Genomic DNA, 23,970 nt, shown 5'->3' on the forward strand with positions numbered 1-23,970 from the left:
GATGGTTATCATGATCAATAAGTAATTGCTTTCTTTTCTCTCTAGGATTTTATTTCTCCTTCGATTTTTCTATAAATTTTCTCTACTCATTTTTCTCTCTCTAATTGTAGTGTTTATCTCTAAGTAATCATTTTTCTCTCCATAGCATTGTTTATTTCTCTAAATAGTTTTTTTTTTTATAATCTCAATAGAATTATTTCTCTCTCTATAGTGTTCTCTCTCTCTCTCTCTCTCTCTCTCTCTCTCAGAGCGGATCACTGTCTCTCTTGATCTACCTCTTCAATCAAGATCTAAGAACTCAGTTGACCTTGGTGATCAGGCTCGCTATGCTACCATGTTATAAATCAAAAGATTTTGATATAATGTTAGAAATTGAAAAGCTTTGATACTATATCGAAAAAACCTCTTGAGAATGTGGTGGGCATTACAAAATCATACAAGAGTATAGCTGAGAATAGAAGAGACACCTTAAAGCTCTCTTTAAAGATAATTACTTATAATCTTTGAGCTTCTGTTCTAATAATCTCTTTCTCCAATTATATGTCGAAAGGAGTCCTTTATTCATAGAGGATTAAGTTTAAGATTTTGACTTCAATTATAATAAATACTGACTAAGACTTGAAAGCTAAAATCTTATCCAAACATAAAATTTGATTTAATATTCCACCAGCGCAAAAGGTTGGACGGCGACATGTAACAATGCGGCCGTCGGCGACAGCCTCCCCATATCGCCTCCCCATATCGCAAAATCATGCCTGAGCATCGGTTCATTGAGGTAACGCCAGATGAAACACTGCCGCTGGAAGAGAACATGGCCACTGCATTGGATCATCATTCTCATTATCTATCAATCATCAATCATTCAGCATTTTGGAGTCCTCATAGAATTTTTCCCACTCAAAGCCGCACTGCAATCAACATTCTTCCACATGGATGGTGCTCTTCCAAGTTGTGTGTTGTTAGCACCCACCACCAAGTAATTGGAGTCACAACGATGATTTAGTTCAGCAACCTCAACCACATTGACTCAGTATATTCTGTATCAGATCTCATTCGAAAAATAATAATGTAGGAATGAACAGTTTTGAATTTTGTCTGAATAGAGCTTGGATACATAGGGTACAGCGGACCAACCAAACATGCATTTTGTTGTCGGCAAAGAATATTACAAGACATGCAACAGAGAGAAGAAGCCAGTCAACTGGAGAAAAAAAAATTACACCAAAATTCTAAAGCATTCAGATTGTTGACCAATATAACCTACGATCCTGACGAATTACGATCGATTCGCTGGGCACCTAATCTTGCTGAAGCTGGCTTTGTGCCCCGGCCTCTGCCCAAAGACAATGGCTTTGCCTTGGTGGTCGGAGGTGGTGCGGCGATAGCTGCCCAGGGGTCACTGTCGTCTAAAGCGGCACTCGCCTTCGTCTTCAGAGGTCTCGAAGTTGTTTTGGGAGGTGCCACAGCGATAGAACCCCACAAGCCATCATCCTCTTTTGGTGCAGCAGGTTGCACATTTACAATGTGTGGTACGGTCCTTGGTGCTGGGACTGCAACAGGACCCCACAGATCATCCTCGTCTCCTGCTTTTGATGTTCTGGTTGCTGCTGTTTTTGGTTGAGAGAAACTTGTATCTGAAAACACAAGAAAAGAAATCATTAGTTTCACCCATGTTATGATGAAGAAAAAAGATGAAACACATCGTTTTACTTTTGAAGCTAAACAAGAGAGCCACAGAGGATTAGTCATAAGACTGCAATATATTATCCAGATTTTAGCCATCTTATTTCAGCAATTACTTTTCCAGGATAATTTGTCAAGTCCAATAAAAATATTATGACAGATAACAGCCTCATCCCTCATGTCCAGGTCTATGATTTCTTATCAACAACTCAAACTGCAAAAGTGAGGTGTTGGACAGGTCCTATCTTGCTTGATACATGCATAGCACATCTGACAAGAGGCTTGAAATTGAGAAATATTCTGAGGCAAAAAAGATTGGGATGGAGGACTGTTATAATATGTTGCCACTGATCAATAATCTTGTATGTCCATGGAAATCACAAAGTGCACAAAATTTATTTGCTTTGGAACTCATCACAGGAGCTACTGAAAAAAAGATAGAAACTATTTTCATCAATGAAAATCAAGAACAGGAGCTAAATGATGCAGAAACATACTCTGTGATTTTTGGTGCACCACCGGCCGTTGCTGAGCAGCTTGTATACTTGCTAACGAAGGAGGTTTCTGTTCCTCCAATGGCTCAATGTCATCCCACCCTTCTTTATCATTATCATGATCTTCTTGGAGAAGCCCACTATCAGCTTCTCCCCAACCACCATCTGTCGATGTGGGAGACGAAGGTCTAGGCTGATCCGAGATGTTGACAGCAGAGCTTGCTGTATCTGCTAGTACAACAGACGCACATTTAAAGTTATGGGTCAAAAATCTAAGTTGAGTACCTTTCTTGTTGAATACAAAATGAATTGCTAAATTTGGGAGGCAAAAAATTCAGATAAAAGGGAAAAATGTTGCCCGTACTTGCTCAGCTTAATGACTGTATCAACTTGAACCCTCTTTTGAGAGAGAGAGAGAGAGAGAGAGAGATTTGTTTCTTGAAAATATAATTTTACAAAAGGCTTATAGTTTGAATGCAGAGGTGAGTCCAAAATGAGATGAAAGACAGGAATCATCATCAGGTCAATTTTTTGGTCTCAGAATAGCTTAACACGACAACAATCATCATGTAGATAAAGTGGCTGTAATATCCCAACTGTTTAGTGCTGGAACCATGGATCTTCCCCAGTCATTGAGCTCTGTTGAAGTGCTTACATCTAAATCCATTTGCAATTTTTCTTTTCAACCTGCCCTGGACGTTAGTTTTTATTTCATTATAGTATAGGACCACAATAAACATTGAGCATTGCTGCTTAACTTCCTTCAGTTTCCATCAAGGATTTCTTAGAGACTTCAAATCAACACTCAATTCTCCCAGAACAGCAATAAAGTCATGTACTAATCTTTGTTTAGACTTTTTTGACATTTTAACTGATAAACATTGAAGGTCCACCTGGAACCATTAAGGCTAGCTAAATTGAGATTGATCCTCCTTCCTACAGCTGAATGACCAGTATATAATCCCTGTACTATACCGGTCTGGCCGATTTTGTATTCCATGATCTAACAATCTTCAAGATAAGACACAGACTACAGTTCAAGTTATGCTGACAAGGTCTCATGAGGACATAGTCCCTGAAGATGCTATTACAAATTGCAATTTACCACCACGAAAGCTGAAAGGCTTCATATGGATTTGCAATGCTCAGCTAATACTTGAACCAATCTGAAATGAAAATGTAGATAAAAAAAAGAAACAACACTATAAATCTCCTAATTGGTAAAAGGGCACATTATTCTCGTTGCTTGAACATTTGAGCTAATTGCACTTATAATGTCCATGACTCTTGCTAGAAACTGCAAACTAAAACAAGCAATGAAGAAAAGGGTTCAAATGTAAAATTCAAATATGTTCATCAATTTGTTGAAATCAATGCCACCAAAATGTAAAACAATTAGAATTAGTTGAATTCCTTTGAACTCATATGAGCAGGGGACAATTATAATCTTGACGTAAAATATTTCAACTTCAATCAAACATCTATTAATAGAAAAACAATGCGCAAGTCAGGTACAAGTATAGGTCATAACGGTTTCTTGATCCATTTCAATTCACCTGGATGTATTAGGGTCATAAGATCACATAATCCTATGGCCCAACTCACGATTTTGATAATTATGGATATAATACACCCCATATAAGAACTGAGAAGTTATGATGAAACATCTAAAAGTCAAACTTATGGCCCATACGTTTTAAGATTGCAGCCACATTTGCCTAGCTATCTGCATACATGTCCATGCATATAATCGAAGCATCAACCAGGATCTATGCATGGTAGTTGCACCCTGCCAATATAATAAATCAAAATAGGCCTTTGTGCAAGGGGGTTTTATGACAACCTCCATCAAAAGCAAAAATTGCTCCCACTAGATGACTTTATTCGAGGACCAATGACACTACTAGGGATTTTTGACAATAGTCATTGTAATGGTTCAAAACCTCGGATACGGACAGGTATGGTTCCAGTTCATACAACTTTACCCACACATGGTATACTAGTATGTGACACACTGAATGAGGATGAGAGGGGAGGAGATAATCAGGCGGGCAAGTTGATGATGGCAGGTGCTGCAAGGGAAGCAGACTGCAAGAGGGATTGAAAGAGAGAATGGGTGGGATTAAACCCTAAATTAAGAATAAAGGACCCTGAACCAGATTGGACCGACTAAAAAGGGTTGGTCCATATGCTAGTTCTCTATGAGACCAGTACTTACTGCCTGGTATGGACCGTTCTAGATGGTATTAAGAACCATGGTAATTGTTTCTTTCAAAATAACTTAAATACTTCTAATGTTTTAGACATGCATAATTAGAATCCTTCTCCACAAACTAGTGAAACCTATATAAGACAAAAATAATCAAATAATAACATGCTTAACGAACTGAAAACATAAGACACAGGACAATAGGTACCATAACTACCAGAGCTAGGATTTGAAGTAGTCAAATCCGGTGTTGTAGTTGCATTTGCAGATGCAAGTGAGCCATGTTCAGAGGCTTTTCCCTTCAGCGTCAACGAACTCATAGCCCACCTGCAAAAATTTGTTCAATGATGATTCTGATTTACAAGTAAAAATAATTGTATATAATAAAAAACAAGAGACCAATCAGTTGATTAAATAACAAAAATCAACATCAACATATATGCGGGTGCAACATATTATCTGTATTTATGTCCAACTCTTAGACAACAGAAGGACAATTTTCTCTTTAAGAAAGTTTGCTAAAAACTAAGCATAAAAATCTATTCATGTGATTTTACTCTATAGATTATTAAGTTCATGAATTTCAAAGTTCCTAATTTATCAAAGCTGTACATTGCGCACTATTGTTGTGGTAGAACTCCACTGCACACACTATGGTAAATCTTGCAAAATCATGACCCAAGCACAAACCATATTTTAACAATAGCAACAGACATTGTGACACAAAAAGAGACCACTTCACTTCAAGATTATTTTATTTGATATCACCATGCATTTTTCGCCTTCTTGTTTTTTCTATTGTGTATTTGATGTGACTATTATCTTACGTAGTACACCATATCAACAGAGGTATAATTTCAATCAGAAGTTAAGTGTGGGATACTTCACGAGAATGAAAAAAAAAATGTATATATGTATCTGAAGTTACAGAATCATTTATATATTTCATGAAACCTATGACTAATAACTCACCCAAGCAAACTGGCATTTCCAGCTATTGAAGGTACTCCAGCACCAGCAGTCTCATTTGTATCTCCTGTAATGAGCTATAGAAAAAAAATGTGCATAGCTCAAAAATTAAGTTAGCATTTAATGAGTTGAACCAAAAAGAAAAGTGATGTTATTGCTAACTTGTTGTCTAATCAACAATGTCTAATATGCAACAAAACCTTGTAGTTGTAATGTGCATGAAACCTCAAAAGAGAATATAACAACTTGTTTTGAGTTAAGTAAATTATGACCATGCAACCATCATTCCTTTGCTATGATAAGCATGATGCAAATGGTACATGCCATGTAGGCCCATGTCATTCCAAGGTTGGCACCAACTATCCATATGCATTCTTTTGTCATGTATTAGCCAGCACAAACCCCATGCCACATAAGTATTGTTTGGGACATAGAATCTAGGAAGGAGAGATTGTTTCTACAACTGGATCTTCTTAAAGGAGTAATTTTACTGCTGTAACAATGCCCCATCTTATAACAAACTTTCTCTCTGTATTCAAAATTTCTTGTTGAGACATTTGTTGGTTTTCAATAAGCCTTCTACCATTACAAATATAGTTCCTGTTTTGGGAATATATCCATCCAACTATTCTAAAATCACATGTTCAAGCTAGATTCAACAGGCCCATAAAATAGTTTAGCTTACTTCAACAAAGACAAATAGCTTCTCTTATGGACCAAAGGACCATACCTAAGGTTATACACTGTAGATGAAAATATACCACTTGCAACTAATGCACAAAATATTCTAGTATTTGCCTTTTTTGTAGAGACTTAAATAGGCAATATATCATAATAGTGTATTCCTACGAATGCTTCAGAGTTCAAATTGCATAAAGTATTAATACAACATTTCAGAAAAAGAATAGCTTAACTTGACTAAAGAGCTCTAACTCATGTAAAGTGTATGCAGTACTGACCTAGATGATAAAAGCAATAAGAGACCATGTAGGAATTGCAGCATTCTATGACTTGGATCATGGGGACAGAGTAGAAACAAGTTGGAGTGTAATGGTTTAGATCTTTGATTTTTTCAAATAATTTATAATCATCGTAAATAGCATCATATTGACTTAGTAATTTACTTCTAATAAACCTATAGAGTAGAAAAATCTAAAAAGGCAGCCGGAAATTCTACTTTTTCCCAGTTCAACAGATTAGGTTCAAACCTAGTCATAATGAAGGGTTTTGTTCATCATGGAAAGTAAAATCAGATCAAAGAATGAGGAAACTGACCATGAGAACTACTCGTTGAGCAGTTCAAACATAATAATGTATTAAGCAATTAAAACATGCCAGTACCATTTGTCCTACCCATTTATAGGCAAAATCATGATTCATCAATAACTGTTTATTCAATCCATCAAGTCAGCCAACTAGAGATGTTTCTTAAGTTTTCACTCAATAAAATGAATTCACTATATCTCAGTAATACATACATGAAAGACGAACTTACAAGATCAACATTCATGTATGTCTTAGTAATTCTGGAACACATACCTTTTCATGATGTTGCTTTGCAATAAGCAAAAATTGATCAATAGCTTGAAATGCCTTTGTCCTTACGTCACTGAAGCAGACAAAATTGTGTATTGAAGCAAGATGCAAAAGGTTTATAGGGATGAGACTAAAGTCATGAAGAATAACAGTGATCAAACAGGTACATGCATGTTAACATGTACAGTTTATGTATGTGCATTAGATCCGACTTAGCAGTCAGCTCAATTAAAAGTCCTTCATAATATTAGTAAAGCATAAAAAAGAAACCTCAGTTTGATAGCATTTTGCAAGTTTATCAAACCAATCTTGTATATATATATATCATATTATACATATCGGCCACAAATAATCATTAAGTTAGGCAACAGAAAAAGATACCAGCAATACAAGCAAAAACTAGCTGGTCAACAATGTTAACAAGCTATCAGATGGCTTAAAGTTTGCTACAAAAGAAATTGGTCTTTTAGACTGTCTAAAATTGTACAAAAGGCATCAACTTCCAGATCATTCGAGTTCCAATATAATTAATAGCAGAAGTAGCAACACTATCAAGTATCCTGCAATGATGGTACCTCAGGATGCACAGAAATCTATGAAAATTATTGATGTATGTTCCTGTATTCACAGTCAACAGCATATATGAGAAAGAAGTGGCTTTACTGGTGTCAGAGCCAAAGTAGATCACTTAGAGCGTTGACAAGCTAATGGCAACTTTGTGAAACACTAAATCAAGCCTCAGCATAGATACTAAGATGGACTTTCATCTAGAAAGAGATGATAGCTGAAACTTTCATGTAATTTAATGTATGATGAACATGTTGCAAACAAACATGCATACACCACAAGTCATGATTATATCCACACCCAAATTTATAAGATTTAACTTACCAAAAAAAAAATTATAAGATTTGAATGCAAATGCATAAGCACTTTGTGCTAATTTAATTTTGTAATTAATGTTTGCAGATGTATACCATGAAACACTAAACATATCAATACAAGAACAAACAGTAACATAGTTTCTGTTTTTTCCAATTTCAAATAAACACCAACAATAATATTGGAGCAAGCAAGCGAGAAACATATTTTATCTGCTGTCTATCCTCAATCTATCTAGATTGAAAAATATATATCTTGCATCAAGACACAGGATCACATGAATGTTTTCATTACATTATCTTCTGAAAGTTTTTGAGAAAGAAACTCAAATAAATATATTTTTTTGTGGAGATAGCAGAGAAAAGCAACAGAAGAACTTAGCAAATGGAGCTGCTATAGAATACAATTGCATGGAAGGAAACTGAAAACGAAGAATTAGCCAAATAAAACCAGTAATGAGCTCACCCATCTGGGTCACTTGTAAGCACAACAATATTAGGAAGGATTCTTGTAGAAATCTCTGCCATATCATAGTATGAGATAGTGGCACTTAAAGCCATAATTCCTGTCAAAGTCATCAAAGTATAAAAATCACATATCATTAATGTTTGTGGATGCAAAACTACATGCATATAAACAAACAAATTAACGCCAGGGGAGGATAATTAAGATATGAGTTAAGAAATAGATGCAGAGACTTAAACCTCTGCACAAGTTCACATGCCTGCAGCACGAGCTGGAGAAAAGGTATCGCGCAAGGCACGAACTGTAAATGCATTAATTAGCACTCTCTTTCTTGTCTGCATAGAGCAAAATGTTTTTGTTTAATATTATGAATGAACTTTAAAGCACAATTTACCAAATACGCTGTTATAAGACAATAAGCAACCTAACAATATTGATAGAACTCTAACAGTAGATTAGAAAATAAATGGAATCTGATGCAACTATAATGTTTGACAATGAGCACCAGTCACAAGCAAGCATAACAAATTCAGCACAAACCGCATCATTTAGATAACTAGCAATGTTCCCCAGCAGAATCGTAGTATTTGTTCGGATAGCAGGCTCCTCATCCACCTTCAGACAAAATTAGCCACATTGATTCACTCAGAAGTTCAAGAAAAAAAACCTTGGAGGGTGATATAGAGACTTGTGAAACAAAATCCTCAATAAAAGAAGAAATTTCGGTTTGACATGAAGAAAATATAGGGCAAAAGAATATCATTCTTAAGATATTCGAAGACAAGATCAAATATACCTGTAACTTTGAAAGATACTTCAATAAAGATCCTGAAATGGTACGTTGAGACAACTGCAATCACATGGAGGATTTTATAGGTCAGGGACAAAAAAAGATGACAGGAAGTAATTAAAGTGAACTCTTATCTCCACAATTTGAGCGAGTAAACCCCTTTAAAAAACTTAAATTCATAAAAGGATAGCAAGCTTAGATTGTGTCAGTGGTCACCATGAAAAGGCATAAATTCATTGAAAAGAAAGCAAACTTTAATAGAAATTTTCTTATAACATAGAGAGCAAGAACACTAAACAAAATTATGCCATGCTTCAAGAAGAGTGTATAAATGAAAGAAAAAACTTTGGAGGTTCTGTGGACATATATCATATGGAAAATCATCTATTGGGTGACGTGTAGTGGCATGAGAAGAGAGATGAAGACCTACACACTATCATACTCTTTGATGATGTGGTGTCCTAGCATGACTTGATCTGGCACCTAGGACCAAGTTTTCTTGCTTTCACAATCAATTTAGCAAGGTTTGTAATGTTGCTCAGTATGGTTCAAAATGAGCAGTATTTACTGAACCAACAGGTTAATGGTACACAAATTAGGATAAACTGGGTGGTACACCTAGTATCAGACCTGTATCGAGCAGCACAAGACTGGTACACCCAGTACGTATTGCCAGTACCAATCAATACAGGACCAGTATGATCCAGTACAGAGCAGTACATGCACTGTACTGTCAATTTTCTTTTTACTATTTTTCAGCTTTTTTTATGTAATACCAGTCTTGTACCGAGCAGTTTCTTTTTTCTATTTTTCAGTCTATTTTAGACTTTTCTTAAAACTTGACATACCAACACCAGGTACATATCTACACACCAACACACAATATGAGCAAGGTTTCTAATTTTGGATACTGGGTCCATATTCCTGGCTCAGGGTACCATGTGCCAATACATCGGTACAAAGCAAGTTAAAGAAAAGAAAATTGAGAAGGGCTGAAAAACAAAAAATAATACTGCCTACTACGAGCCTCGGTACCATCCAAGTGCCAATAAATTGTTAGATTGGTAAATACCACCTGAATAGAATTGTACCAAACAAAATTGCAAACCATGGTTATGACAATTATCATGAAAACAATCATACAAAATTATAGCTAACCAATTAACTAGATATCCTATGTCAATTTACTGTTGAATTATGTATTACCTGCACTTAAAACGATTAAGCAAAATAATACAAAGGTGAAGAATAATAATTTTGTCCAGACCTTCGGCGCCAAAACGAGCATGGACTTCAATGTCAGCTCACGAAGGAAGGCTGAAGTATCAGCAAAACCATTGGCAACATGAGGGAAAACCTATTAAGTATAACCACAAAAGAAATTACTACATGGATTCAATTAACCAAAATCCATATGTCATTAGGTATATTTATGAAATTTTGAATAGTAAATCAGAAAAGCATACTTGCTCATCAACAATCTGTGACGACAACGACTCTCCAAATTGATCTATATGTTGCAGAAGTGCAACTCGAATAGCTCGGTCATTTGATGCAAACAGTTTCACGATAGTTGGTAATACCTACGCAACAGCAAAAAAATTGCTATTTAATTTTCTCTAATTAGAAAAAAGGGCTGCTGTAAGTCTAAGAGAAAATGCATTGACAAACTAACCTTGATGTTGAACTCCTCAGTTGATAGCCATGAACCCATTTTCAATAATGCAGTTAAGGCAGGAGCAGCAGCTGACCCAAATTCTAAGGCGGAAGACAGCAATGGAAGCAACTGGAGCAGCAAAAAATTATATAAGTTGCTTCGCAGGCATAATAATTTTAGACAATGTAATCACATGGCAATAGTGCATTTTCAGGGACCTTTTTCAGCACAATTTGACGAGGAAGCTGTTCAGCTAGGTTTGGAAGCTTCCGAAAAAAGGAGTCTTTCTCAACGCTATCCTTCAAGTTCAGGATTTCCATAAATTGGATGGTCTCCACCAACTTATTATGAAAATATTCTGATAACAAGGATATCAAGGGTCAGATATGTTTCTTCTTTTTTAAATCTTGAGGCAAACACCCTAAGTTATGCTATACAAAGCTCAAAAGAAAACAAAATAGTAGGTTCGGACCAACCAATGAAAAACTGAAATAACACAGATCAGCAGCACCACCAGAAAAGTTATTACAGAAAAATATGAACAAAAAAATCATTAATTGTTCCAATTACTGAATATGTTAAATCATGCAGAATCCAAGAGACCATCAATGATAAGACAACCGTTGCACTAAGTTTTTCAGTTCAGCCACCGACATACAAATACTATAGGCTAAGTGAATGACAGGATCTAGAATGCTAATAAAAGATATAATCAACCCACAAATGAATCAATTTTGAACAGTGACTTATTAGTTGCTTATGCTCAATCAAGCGTCCTTACCACAATCCTCAAAAACAGATAAGGAAAAAAATGTGGCATTATGCTATTACATCTCCACTTCCATACCACTAGATGGTTGAAAGGATGATTAAAGGTAGATTTTGTATCAATTATACAGTAGAGAGAAAAGGGAGCAATATGAAACAGTTTAGGTGATGATATAGCTTAAATTCACAATCTATATACCTTTAGAGGAGAGAGCGTTGCACAAGAGATGGTGATGCAATCCTTTTATTATTCTTCAAGGCCAAAGAAGCCAATATAGAGAATGTGTCATAGAAGCCAATCCGGAAAATGTGGTGACTTGGCTCCTATCATCATAATAATATTCCTACTATCCTCAATAAGAAACAAGATAGGGACAGTCCCTCTCTTGCACAGTGTCAAGAATATTTACCACTAGTTTCCTCTAGGAGGATGCCTTCTAACCCACCAATTTCATTCTGGGCTCCAATAGGATGAAGCAAGTATCAATTGACCCTTCCAGAAAAGATTGGGTATTAAAAAGGCTAAAATTCACTTTAGATTTGCTCTCCTGGTTCATGGGTGCTAGGATTATCTTCAAGCAGTCCTCCATGTGAACACCTCTAGTCTAGAAGCTTCTATTTGTAGCATTGGGCATAAAATGATTTTCGTATAATTAATGCCAATAGAGATGTCATATAAGCAAGAAAACAAACTCACCACTGTTGTCAATAAGCTTTAATGGATTCAGTCTGCGAGAAGGTGTGGAACTCAAAAGCCTCTGATAATCTGGAAGTAGAGACTGAGAGACAAGAAAACAGCATGAAATTGCCATTGTGGCTTACACGCATTTAACATTATATTACACTTAGAAACATTTCCATAAAGTTTCAGACAAGACACAATAGTATCAAAGTAACATAATGGTTAGTACCACTAATCCAAGACGTTTCCAAAATCCCACAGAAAAGCTTTTTACACAAATTTGTCCAAGAAAGAACTACTATAAACAGTAAATGATTTTACTATTACTAACCTTTGGAATGAAAGAGGTGTTACGAAGCTCTTCTGTTTTGGACAACTTCATTCCAGAAAACAGCTCATATATCAAACATCCTGAAACAGGTCATAAGTTATCATACAATAATCCTTAGAGCTAACCGAAGTTATGCGAGCTACAAAACTACTACATTCACAAACAAACCATCTTAGTTGCAAGAATCATATATCTCAATATCTTGCGGATGCTAAGATATTATTCATAGTTCCTACCAAGGTTCACTGTACCGTACCATAGCGGCGTTTCGACCCGGGCTCGGTACGGTACAGTACCAGTGTACTGAGTGGTACATCAGGGCGTACCGAGCGGTACGCCCTGGTATATCGAATAATTTTGTATGTTTTCATACTGTAGTAGCGCTACAGTATAGTACTGTAGCATTGTAGCGGTACCGGGCGGTCCATGTACCGGTAACCTGTCGGACTGGTATGTACCGCCCGGTACAGGCGGTATTCTTCGGTACGACAGACCTTGGTTCCTACTTCTTAATATATCTAATGTTTTGGGTTCTGGACCGGTGCTAGGGTCTAGCCAGATTGGCATGGGTCCGGTACATGCTGACTTAAGTATGTCTCAGTATGCCGGCACATGTGACCGAATTTTTTTAAAAATTGAGTATACACAATGTTCAGAGGCACAAGCCATAGTGATGTTGACCCAACGAACCAATAGACCGGTAATGTTGACCCAAAGAAATTTGTCAACATTAATAAATCAATTTAAAGTTAATTCTTTTATCATTTCTTGTCATCAATTCAGCTAATGGTTCAAGATTCTATCTTGATACCACAACCAATTCAACAAGCAAGTTATGACTTTGCATGATGAACCAGACCAGCTAAGTTAATCAACTAACTGATTCAAATAGCTAATCCCAGCCCCATGACACTTGTACTTCAAGTTTTTACATAATGATTTTTCAATAAGCAGGGTAATTATAGCATTAGGCAGTTAAGTTGAGTCTACAACAACCATAGAGGAAATCGCATAGGTTCAAAGTTTGATTTCCATTATCCTTAAATTCATGGGCTTCCGAAACTCCCAGCCTCTAAGATAGTCCTTATTCTGATTCTCCCACTTTCAGCTAAATCAACATTGAGTCACAATTTGAGTCTACAGCATCAGTGGATCCCATGGAACAACTTACATGCAAAGAATAGGAGTTCCATGAATGGTACACAAGTTTCAAGAAGTACATGTCAGTAAGCAAAGGTCAAAAGTTTCTGGAAAGATTCAGCAGCATACACACGCAAAGACAATGAACTAACATCAAGTAGTTGAAAATTTTACTCACCGAGTCCCCATGAATCAATAGCCCAAGGAGGTGATTTTCTAATACTTCCCCAGTCTGACTTTACTAACTCCATTGGCTTATATTGTGATCCAATAAGCCACTCATATTGCTGCGTAATATGTACAATAAGTCAGAAATACCACATTAGCTGTAACCATATGACCATGAGACACACATCATAGAGACAGAAAAGTATAAGACACAAATCTACTTTTGAATGTTTCACTACAACCAGAGAAAGAAGAAACTAGTGCAGTCTCCATGAAATAATTGACATCAATTACCACATAATTTCCATTAAATGGCAAAAGATTCATCAATTCAACATCCACTTATGTTTAACAAAAAATTGTTAGAATGCAGTGGTTAACCAACAAATCATTTGCACAAGTAAGATCTGAAATACCAAAATATTACACAGTGACAACATACACTGGTAATGATGATCTGATACTTAAATCTTCTCGCAATGCCAGAAAAAAGATGGTCAAAATGGTCTAATAGTCTAATGGTCTAATGGTCTAAATGGAATAAAGAGGGACACCTGACTTCTGACAAAGCCCAAACATGTTCAAGCTTGGGCCAGAAGTTCTCAAACTTGAGTTGCTATGTGTCACACAGTTATAGCTAAAGTGTTCAAGATAAGTTTACAATCCAGAAGATTTGGTTAGTTTTTATCAAAGAATGGAGTAGCCACTGAAGAGATGAAAAGAAGTACGGTGATAACCCATCTGATCCTAGCTTCATACAATAAATAAAAGAGGATTCTGGCATATATAAAATATATACATATATATACACATATGGAACATGATATGATACTGATTATTCAAATGGGAGAAATCATACTTTCCCAAGACAATAGATTAGCAATCCGCTGCTTTAGTGCACTCAGCCATCTCTCCCAATTTAAATAAAATTGAAATTGAAACTTCTCTTAATCGGATGAAAAGCTCAGGATCCTAAACCTACTTTAGTGTTAAGTCATGCCTAACAATTAAGTGAAATCATACTACACGAGTAGTCCATATTAAATATGAGATCCTGAGTAGTTTTATTTTTATACTGAATACATTATTGGAAAGTAACATCCAACCTAATTTAATCAAGATGCAAATAACATCTGCCTTTGCTACACATGATCACATCTCTAAATTGTTGGATATATAGATATTCAATCAACAAATACAATATGATGATTTCATAATGGAGCCAACTTGTCATTGAATGGCTCACCAGAAGACCTACCCATGACCATGGATATAATCTGATTAGTTTTAATGGTTGGCATTTGGAGAGTAAAATATTTTTTTAAAAATTTCAGCTTTTAAACCGAAAAAAGATCTTATAGCAAACTTTTGGTAGCTTGGTAACACATTTTGAAAGGAATTATTTTGAAAAAAAAAAAAAAACTCTGAAAAGGAGGTTATGACTTTGCTACTTATAATACTTTCGGAGGAACCAATTAACCCTGATGCTCGTTGCTACCAGAACTGACACTATCATTGTTGTCTACACTGCCATCACCACCACCATTGTTGACACAACCACCTCACCGCCACCATCACCACATTTGTCATTGCTACCACAACCATTACGGATCATCACTATAGAAACCAATCACCACTACTGCTCAACCTACTGAACCTTAGATTATAATCTTAAGTCATCAGTCAATGTTGCATTTCATCATCCTCCCTGCTGATACTTCCAGGCTTTGGTCCTTCCATATTTGGGTCTAATACAAACGAAATAAAGGACACACGGTCATTGTAGATGCATCACAAGGCATCTTTAATTTCACATTTGGGTCAATCCGTTATGCAACAGAAAATATTGCCATGATCATATCTAAACAATAAGAAGGCTTTTAAGTGACCAAACAGCAATATGATTATTGCAGAAAATGTAAAAGCCACTTCAGTAAATGAGTCAAAAACACTTCAGTAAATGAGTCAATGCAACTATGTTTCCCATAAAGAAGTGAGGTAATTAGGTTGTTATGAGCATTAAGAGGTAAAGAACAGAAGAACAGAGGGAAATGAGAAGATTGGAGACAAGCATGGAACTAAAATCCAACAGGGAGAGGAGGCCCGATGACATACGGGAAAGGAAAACACAAACTAGTGTAACTTATTTCATTCTAAAACATTCCCCATCACTAGAAAGGCAGAAAATCTGTTTTTTTCACAATTGACTATAATGATTCTATTACTCGTGGACCACAAAATAAGAAATCAGATAGCAACTAAAGAAAAAAATTATATCATTCTTTGTCTGAAGAAGACTAATACCTAAACCTAACAAGAATCTTACTAAAACCAAATGTCTTCAGAATTATGGTCCACATACACCATATAGAAATAACTAAAATTACTCCAAGATAAGAATTAATACTTGAAGACCCTAACAAAACCTAATTCAGATGCTCTTGAACTTTCAATTTTGCCCCATTGATGTCCACAAAGTCAATATACAACTTATCCCTGGTGTTCTTTGTTGATGTCAGATTGTTGTGTTTCTTCTGGCAAGTCATTACAACTATGTTTCAGTAAAGAAGCTATGGTAGGAAAGTAAAGAGATAATTGAGAGGGAAAGAAAAGATGAGCAAGGATGAAGTGTTACATAGGAAAAAAGAGGTCCAAAAGCCTAGATAAAAGGAAAACACAAATTTACGTACTTCATTTGGAAACATCCCAATCATTAAGAGGCAAATACCACTGTTTACTATAAATTGAGAAAGAGTCCTGCCCTCATTAGCAGTGAAAAACAGTATCTAAGGAGAGCTATAATTTGCACATCTAGAGGAGTGATGCCAAATCAGTCCTAACCTGCTAAGACAATTATTCCTACCAAAAGACATGTCAAATAGAATGTATTCGTAATCAGTACTCCTTATATATTGACATAAGCAAAGTTTACAGCTTAGTTAAGCTCGAATTTTGTACCACAGCAGCAAGTCTCACAGTGTGACCACCTAGTTCCAACTTCCAAAGTAAAATAAGTTGCTGCTACCTTTAATTTCCACATCTAAATGTTTTTTCAAATCTTTTCTCATTAACAACAGTTATTCAACAAAGAAGGGAACAAAATGCAGGAAGCTTGTTCCAATCTTCAATTTGTGAGATCTTTGGTAGTAGCTTGACATATTATCAGAAGATCAGCAGATAGGTTTACATACTAAAGCATGTCATTTTAATTAAATAATATAGTGACAAGCGGGACAGAAAATACCAGCATTGCACTGTTAGAAGCTTCACTATTCCCATCAAATTCAGATAGCACATCAAAGGCATGAAGCTTCCAATCTAAAGTTGGAGTCACCACAACACTAGCCAAGCACACATTACCATGAACCTGGAATTGCATAAGTACCACAAGATTGTCAGCATGATTATTCTTAAAGGTTACATTTCTTGTTATACCCCATCAATAAAATAACTATGCCCATTGAATAAAAAGATAACAAAGTGCAAGAGGACTCGAAATTTCAATCAACATATGCTGGTGAACTTGAATAAAAGATAATGAGGTTCAAGAAGCCTCAAAACTTCAATCAACACATACGGGTGAATAGTTATGATTTAAGAAAGCTAGCACCCACATTTATGAAATGGAAATTTTCAACCAATCCTTTAGTTATGTTCACAAGGAAAAAGATGACAGTCCTAGAAAATAACACAATCAAGCCACTTAGGAAGCAGTTGGGTTTTTTTAAACAAACAACTTCACAATAAAGATGGAAAATATATGGTAATGAACATCTTCTTTTGTTCAATGAAGATTTCCATTGTCTTAAACATTTTGAAGAATTTTCTATGTATATAATAATAACTATTAAACTTGTATCTATCTGATGCAAGAGTTTCTGAGACTCTGAGTCTCTTCTTTATGAATGGACAAATAGTTTTTGATATCAATAGCGGAGTTAGGTTGTGATCTCCAAGCTTCATATTTCTTCTTTTCTTAAAACAACAAAATGAGAAACACCACAAAATGCATGAATCAAGTCACTATATCCAAATAAGTTAAACAATGTCAAACAGTCAACAACAAGATCTTTTATCAGAAAGGTAACTGAAGATATGGACAAAATCTAACTTAAAATCTGTTGTATCAGTCAAATTTCTGATATGTAGACAATAAAGTCAGATCTTCACAGAACTTACATGTCAGAGAAAGTTCCTCACAGAACATAATTAATCAACTATGCATAATGTACAGAATTTCAAGGGGAGAAAAACAAGATGCATAATCATTTATACTTTATAGTAAGATCAGGAACTAACCACACTATTTGCTAGATTCAGATAGAAATAAACTTAAAATTCGGTAAAATATGATGGAGTCTAAGAGGGATATTACATACAAGTTTGCAATCATTATTCAGAAAGCTCACAGCTTTAGATATCTGGTGCAGGCCCCAAGCAAAATACTCATCCCTGCAAGCAAAGTTATTTAGTTCATAATACAATGGGATACAGAAAAAATAGCATAGTTTGGTCACAAAATTAAGGGGCAAAGATGTCAAATGCAGAATCTAAACACCACGCACAAGTCATTACAAAATTTAGATAAAAAGATATTACCAAAGATGTCAAATGCAGAATCTAAACACCACGACTTGAGCATAACATATTATTACCTAATTTAAAAAAAAAGATTGCCACAAAAACAGAGCATGTCCATCATTGCCAAAAGACATCATAAGTCAATTTATCCCTCAAGTTAATCCCATTAAACAAAGATGCTAGATTAAGCAAATCAGACAAAATCTATTTGCTCAGAAGGATAAACTGCAAGAAAAATTACGTGCAGCAAGGACATGAAACTTCAACTTTGGCAGCAGAGTTATGATGCCAAACAGGCAGTAAGTTAAACCTTCTTACAGTGGTACAATCTAGTCAATAAGCCTCCACAATATTTGATGACTACAATAATTGTTTAATATAACCACAACGAAGAAAAGAAGTCTGCACACCTTTGTGTACCGGTTAAATTTAATTCCTTTATCTTTTCTGAAAGAGGCATAACCGGTTCTGTCACAATGTAGATTGTATGTTTCATGGTAGATCCATCTGAAATTTCAGCCTCGCTACTATGTAGGAAAGATAAGATGTTTGGATGCCTGACCTGGAAGAAATAATATCACCCTTATGCAAATTAGAACATTGAAAGAATGCAACAAAGTGCAGGAAGGATAAAGCGGATATCTTGTAAACATGCAATAATCAAGAGACTCAAGACTCCTGGCAACAAAAGAGAAAAGGTATAAATTGTTAAATTATAATAACAGATCTAAATGTGTCAAGGCGATTAAAGAGTTGCTAGCTACAGTTCATAATCATGATAATAAGATCAACAAAAAAATCATTTTTAAAAACAACTTATGAAGAATGAATGTTGATGCTAGAATACAGGTAATCCTTTGTGACCTAGGTTTCAAGGATTCATGGAAATAATCTCTTGGCTTGAAAGCAAGACTGCATACATTGGTCATCACTAAACCCCAAATTGGCAGGAGCCTAATGCACTAGACATTTTTTAATAATATCAATGCAAACAAGTAGACAAGTTTACAAGAAATTAAGATGACAGAAGATAACCATCATTTTATGTCAACCAGAAATAATTAATGCTCAAATAACAAATATGAAGTCAACAATATACCAACAAATATTCTGCATTGTAGACAAAGCAAGGTTCGCAATTTCATACCATACCAAAGTTTCGACGTTCGCTTGGTACGGTACGATACTGTATACCGAGCAGTATACCGTTCGGTATACCGCTCAGTATATATATATATATATATATATATAATTCGGTGATGTTGCCTCTCTCTTCTCCTAGGCGGAGCGGCGTAGCCTTGTTTTTATATATATATAAATTTAATAAATATATATTTATATATAAAAAGATTATATATATATATTTTATATATATAAAACCATATATATATATATATTTTTATATTTATTTATATATATATTTAAAACCATATTTAATATATATATTTAATAAATATATATTTATATATAAAAAGATTATATATATATTTTTTATATATATGTTCCATATATGTCACTAAAATAATTTTGCTATAGTTGCCAATCAGAAAAACCAGAAAAATATGGAACTAGATATTCTACTAATGATATCAACATATTTATTTGAACATGTTCTGTATTAGAACAACGCTAATTCATGCACACACCAATAATATGTAACTTCAATATTTATAAAATCCAATTGGGTTATTCAGATATGTCTGCCCTATCCTGTGAGTCAATAGATAAAAGCAAATGATTGGGACACAGACTGTCTGATCCAATTAACTAAAGTATGCAAATACTTACGAAAACATATAATCTAGGTAACAAAGGATAGCAACATAAGCAAGAAAAGATAAAACAAAAAAGGAGGAAAATTAAATAGAGGGGAGAAGCATAAACTACAGGAAAGGACATGCATCATCCCCTCCGAGTAGAGAATAACAAAAGAAGACATTGTAATGGCATCATCTGATCCAAAGCCAAATGAGTGGGAGACTGAAATCTACAAGTAAAAGTAGAATAATTTACTGTGCGCAAGCGCTTAACACCGTTGCGACCAGCCGCCAAGTGACCATCTTGACTGCTACTTCCTGAAAGAGAAAAAATTGATACAGACGATCCATCTTCCTGGAAACACATAAAATAATAGATGTATAAGAAAGAAACAAAACTAGGAATAGGTTGAAAAATAACAAAATTATACAGCACGATCTTTAAGGTTATAACAAGCAAATATAATTTCCAATGAATTGAAAATAAACACACAATTCACCGATGACATACTAGCGCACTTCAATATAATAATAAAACCTGATGGTAGATTTCCTACTTCTTAACCTTAACTAGATTACAGATTTTTCAAAATACCTAGACTAGATTACCGTGCTCAACGAAGCAAAGAGCTGCCGACTTACAATGGTTCACAAACTTCAAAAAGAAACAAGAATACATCATCAAAGCTAATCTATCAAGAGCCAAAATGTTTTACCCTTCTATCAAGAACCTTCTTTAAAAAATAAAATAAAGTCCTCCAAGAAAGAGATTATAAGAAAAATAAGGAGACAAAAGAAAAAAGTAAAAAAGAGAAGAAGACAAAGGGGAATAGTAGAGAGTGTTAGTAATAACATGGGTTCTAATTTGATTGAAAGCTTTATGGGTTACAATAACCATTTTTATGAGTTCATCCTTTTCCTCTCCTATTCATACACAAGTCAGACTAACAAGGCTTACCATCATACAAGAGATGAAAAATTAGCCATGTATTCCTGAAAAATCTTATTACAGCACTCTATATCTCCCCTGATATAATTTTATATAGGAAAATAACTTAATTTTCCTATAATAAACCCATATCAGAGTTTGCGAACACTAATTTTACTTTACATACGACTCTAGAGACCCTCCAACATTGAAAATATTAATAGGTTCCTAATTCTTGTAAGATTTAGGACATCATACTAAAGAAGGCTGATCCTATTAAAAGTAGGTTCGGCCCTATTTGATCTTTTCCCAAACATAGTCATATCATGTTTCCCATTGACTCAATCTGGATATAGATAAACACTACCCAAATATGAAGCTACATGTTTCCTATCCTCTTCCAATTAGGAGTGAACCTCAGAGTGACATCAAGTGGGGCTCAATTGTTATTGAATCAGGAGGGCTACCAGGTAGGGCTGGATATTGATTGGAAATGTATCATGTCTAATGAAATATTTGTTTACATGGCTCAGGTTCACATAAACCATATGTATTTTGTTACAGAATCTTACGAACTAAATAGTCTGGCACAAATCTCATCTCCAAGAATAACTAAAATGTTACTACAAGGTTGAAAATGAAGCTCTAACCTTAAGAAAATAAGGACCATTGAATTAAGATTCTGATTTGATGTATAAAACCAGAAACATCTGTTACCAGCTTCTAAGAACTTAAACAAATAAATAGCAAAGAATGCTTGTTTTTGTTTTCTTCATGACATTTAGATTAAAGAGCTTCAAAGAATAAAATTTTATTTTATATCTTGTCAAATTACAAAAATCAGATATAACAGAGCTAAATTTGCAATATCCTCTATTATTGCTCCTGGCCAAATATATTTGGTCCATCATATCCCGCCTACAAAACTATTAAGAATAAAGTTTTTCTACAAGTGGCATGCCCTGTTACATCTTTTCCTTCTATATACTTTTCATATTTTCTATTTATTTTCCATCCAATACGTCTCAAGATTTTTTTCCTTAATTCTATTTGTTTAAGTGTTGTCAAAACAATTCATCTGTTAAAACATAGACTATGGTGCTTAATTTAGGTTTTAATGCAAATCTTCAAAACGAAGCACAACCTTGAGAAAAACTTCCCATCCATTTCCTTCAAACAACAATCAATTAATATTCTATTAACGATGGCTAAATCAAATGTGATCCATAACAAGCCTGACAAAATTTGGCATCTTATTCTTATGTGCATGCCAAGGTATCAGGTTTTGCTACACATGGTCAACAATGCTTGATTAACCCCTTGTTAAAGATGAGGCTAGCAATTTAGGTTTAGATGCAAATCTTTTATATGAAAGCACAACATTGAGATAACCTTAAAATCCATTCCCTTCAGACATCAGTCAATAATCATTCTATTCATGATGGCTAAATCCAATGTGATCCATAACAAACATGACAAAATTTGATATTTTGTTCTTATGTGCATTCCACAGTATCAGGTTTTGCTATACAGTCTAGAGTGCTTAAATAATTCCTTCTTGAGAAGATGAGGCTAGCAATTCAGGTTTAGATGCAACTTTTTTTAAAATGAAGCACAAGCTTGAGGAAGACTTCCCATCCATTTCCTTCAAACAACAATCAATCATTATTTTACCCATAATGGATAAATCCAATGTGATCCATAACAAATCTAAAGGAATCGTTTTATTGTTCTTATGTGCATGCCACGATAGATATTAGATACTTCATGACACATAGACGAAGTGCTTAATTAACCCATTCGTGAGACTAAGAGGCTGGAAATTTAGGTTTACATGCAAATCTTTTAAATGAAAGCACAACCTTGAGAAAAACTTCCCATCCATTTTCTTCAAACAACAATCAATCATTATTTTATTCATGATGGCTAAATCCAATGTGATCCATAACAAACCTGACAAACTTTGGTATCTTGTTCTTATGTGCACACCATGGTATGAGGTTTTGCTACACAAAGTCTACAGTGCTCGATTAACCCCTTCTTGAAAAGATGATGCTGGCAATTTAGGTTCAGATGCAAATCTTCTAAATGAAGCACAACATTGACGAAAACTCTCTGTCCATTTCTTTCAAACAACAATCGATCATTATTCTATTTATGATGACTAAATTCAATGTGATCCTAGCAAATCTGATAAATTTTGATATCTTGTTCTTATGTGCATGCCACGGTATGAGGTTTTGCTACACATAGATAGACTCAGTGCTTAATTAACCCCTTCTTGAAAAGAAGAGGCTGGAAATTCAGGTTTAGATGCAAATCTTTGAAATGAAAGCACGATCTTGAAAAGAACTTCCCATCGATTTCTTTCAACAAGCGATCACCATTTCATTCATGATAGCATCCATCCAGAACAATAAGCCTAAAAGAACAATGCATAACTAAACTGAATTCAAGTTTCTAGTCCAAATAACGAATAGAAGAACTATTTTAACACTTTGGGTCTGATCCATCCGACCCCGATAACAATCCGACTATTCACGATTCCAAGCGGAAGAAGAACTTCTTGGTAACCCCAACGCACCAAGAAACGCACAAGAACAGCTGAAGATTCCGAGTGTTCCAAGAACCAAGACAAGAAAAATTCATGAGAGCACAGATCAAGAAGGGATCTTAACCTTGGAGGTGCCGCGTTGGTGAGTCCAGGAGCCCCAGGCGGACGGGTACGGCTCGCCGATGTTGTAGGGCAGATCCTTAGGTCCCGTCCCAGATCCGCCCACCACTCCCTTCAAGAACTTGAACATCTCCTCTTCTCTCCACTCTCTCTCCCCCCCTCCTCGTGTCTATCCCTCGAGACAAGGAAGAAAGGGGAATACCAAGATCTGAGAAAGGAGAGGGAATGGAACGGCGTTCGCAATTATATTGCGAGT

The 23,970-nt window shown here is 35.2% G+C and overlaps 1 protein-coding gene across 5 annotated transcripts; it reads right to left on the minus strand.

Moving 5' to 3' along the window:
* Positions 1 to 1,035: 1,035 nt before the first annotated feature.
* LOC135649573 (uncharacterized) lies at positions 1,036 to 23,944 on the minus strand. Of its 5 annotated transcripts, none has more exons than XM_065168066.1 (21): positions 23,719 to 23,944; positions 20,369 to 20,467; positions 18,766 to 18,917; positions 18,154 to 18,226; positions 17,019 to 17,141; positions 13,785 to 13,893; positions 12,467 to 12,546; positions 12,151 to 12,232; positions 10,904 to 11,043; positions 10,704 to 10,814; positions 10,495 to 10,611; positions 10,296 to 10,385; positions 9,035 to 9,088; positions 8,779 to 8,853; positions 8,498 to 8,573; positions 8,239 to 8,338; positions 6,895 to 6,964; positions 5,359 to 5,432; positions 4,604 to 4,713; positions 2,181 to 2,408; positions 1,036 to 1,634 (listed from the first exon to the last, which is right to left on the minus strand). In XM_065168066.1, exons 1-21 carry the CDS (start codon positions 23,842 to 23,844, stop codon positions 1,261 to 1,263), a joined length of 2,463 nt encoding a protein of 820 aa, XP_065024138.1. In that variant the 5' UTR covers positions 23,845 to 23,944; the 3' UTR covers positions 1,036 to 1,260. The 5 variants fall into 5 exon arrangements, with proteins under 5 accessions (XP_065024138.1, XP_065024137.1, XP_065024136.1 ...); XM_065168065.1 differs by having other exon boundaries at positions 2,181 to 2,405; positions 4,595 to 4,713; XM_065168064.1 differs by having other exon boundaries at positions 4,595 to 4,713.
* Between the last annotated feature and the right edge of the window lie 26 nt (positions 23,945 to 23,970).

This window comes from Musa acuminata, chromosome BXJ3-9 (assembly GCF_036884655.1).
Source record: "Musa acuminata AAA Group cultivar baxijiao chromosome BXJ3-9, Cavendish_Baxijiao_AAA, whole genome shotgun sequence".
Taxonomy (NCBI): domain Eukaryota; kingdom Viridiplantae; phylum Streptophyta; class Magnoliopsida; order Zingiberales; family Musaceae; genus Musa; species Musa acuminata.

Coding starts and splice junctions, on each gene's coding strand:
- LOC135649573 (XM_065168064.1), bottom strand. CDS start 23,844: ATGTTCAAGTTCTTGAAGGGAGTGGTGGGCGGATCTGGGACGGGACCT. Junction 9,089..10,295: donor TGCTCGTTTTGGCGCCGAAG/GTCTGGACAAAA, acceptor ATGTGATTGCAG/TTGTCTCAACGTACCATTTC. Junction 8,854..9,034: donor AGTATCTTTCAAAGTTACAG/GTATATTTGATC, acceptor TTTTGTCTGAAG/GTGGATGAGGAGCCTGCTAT.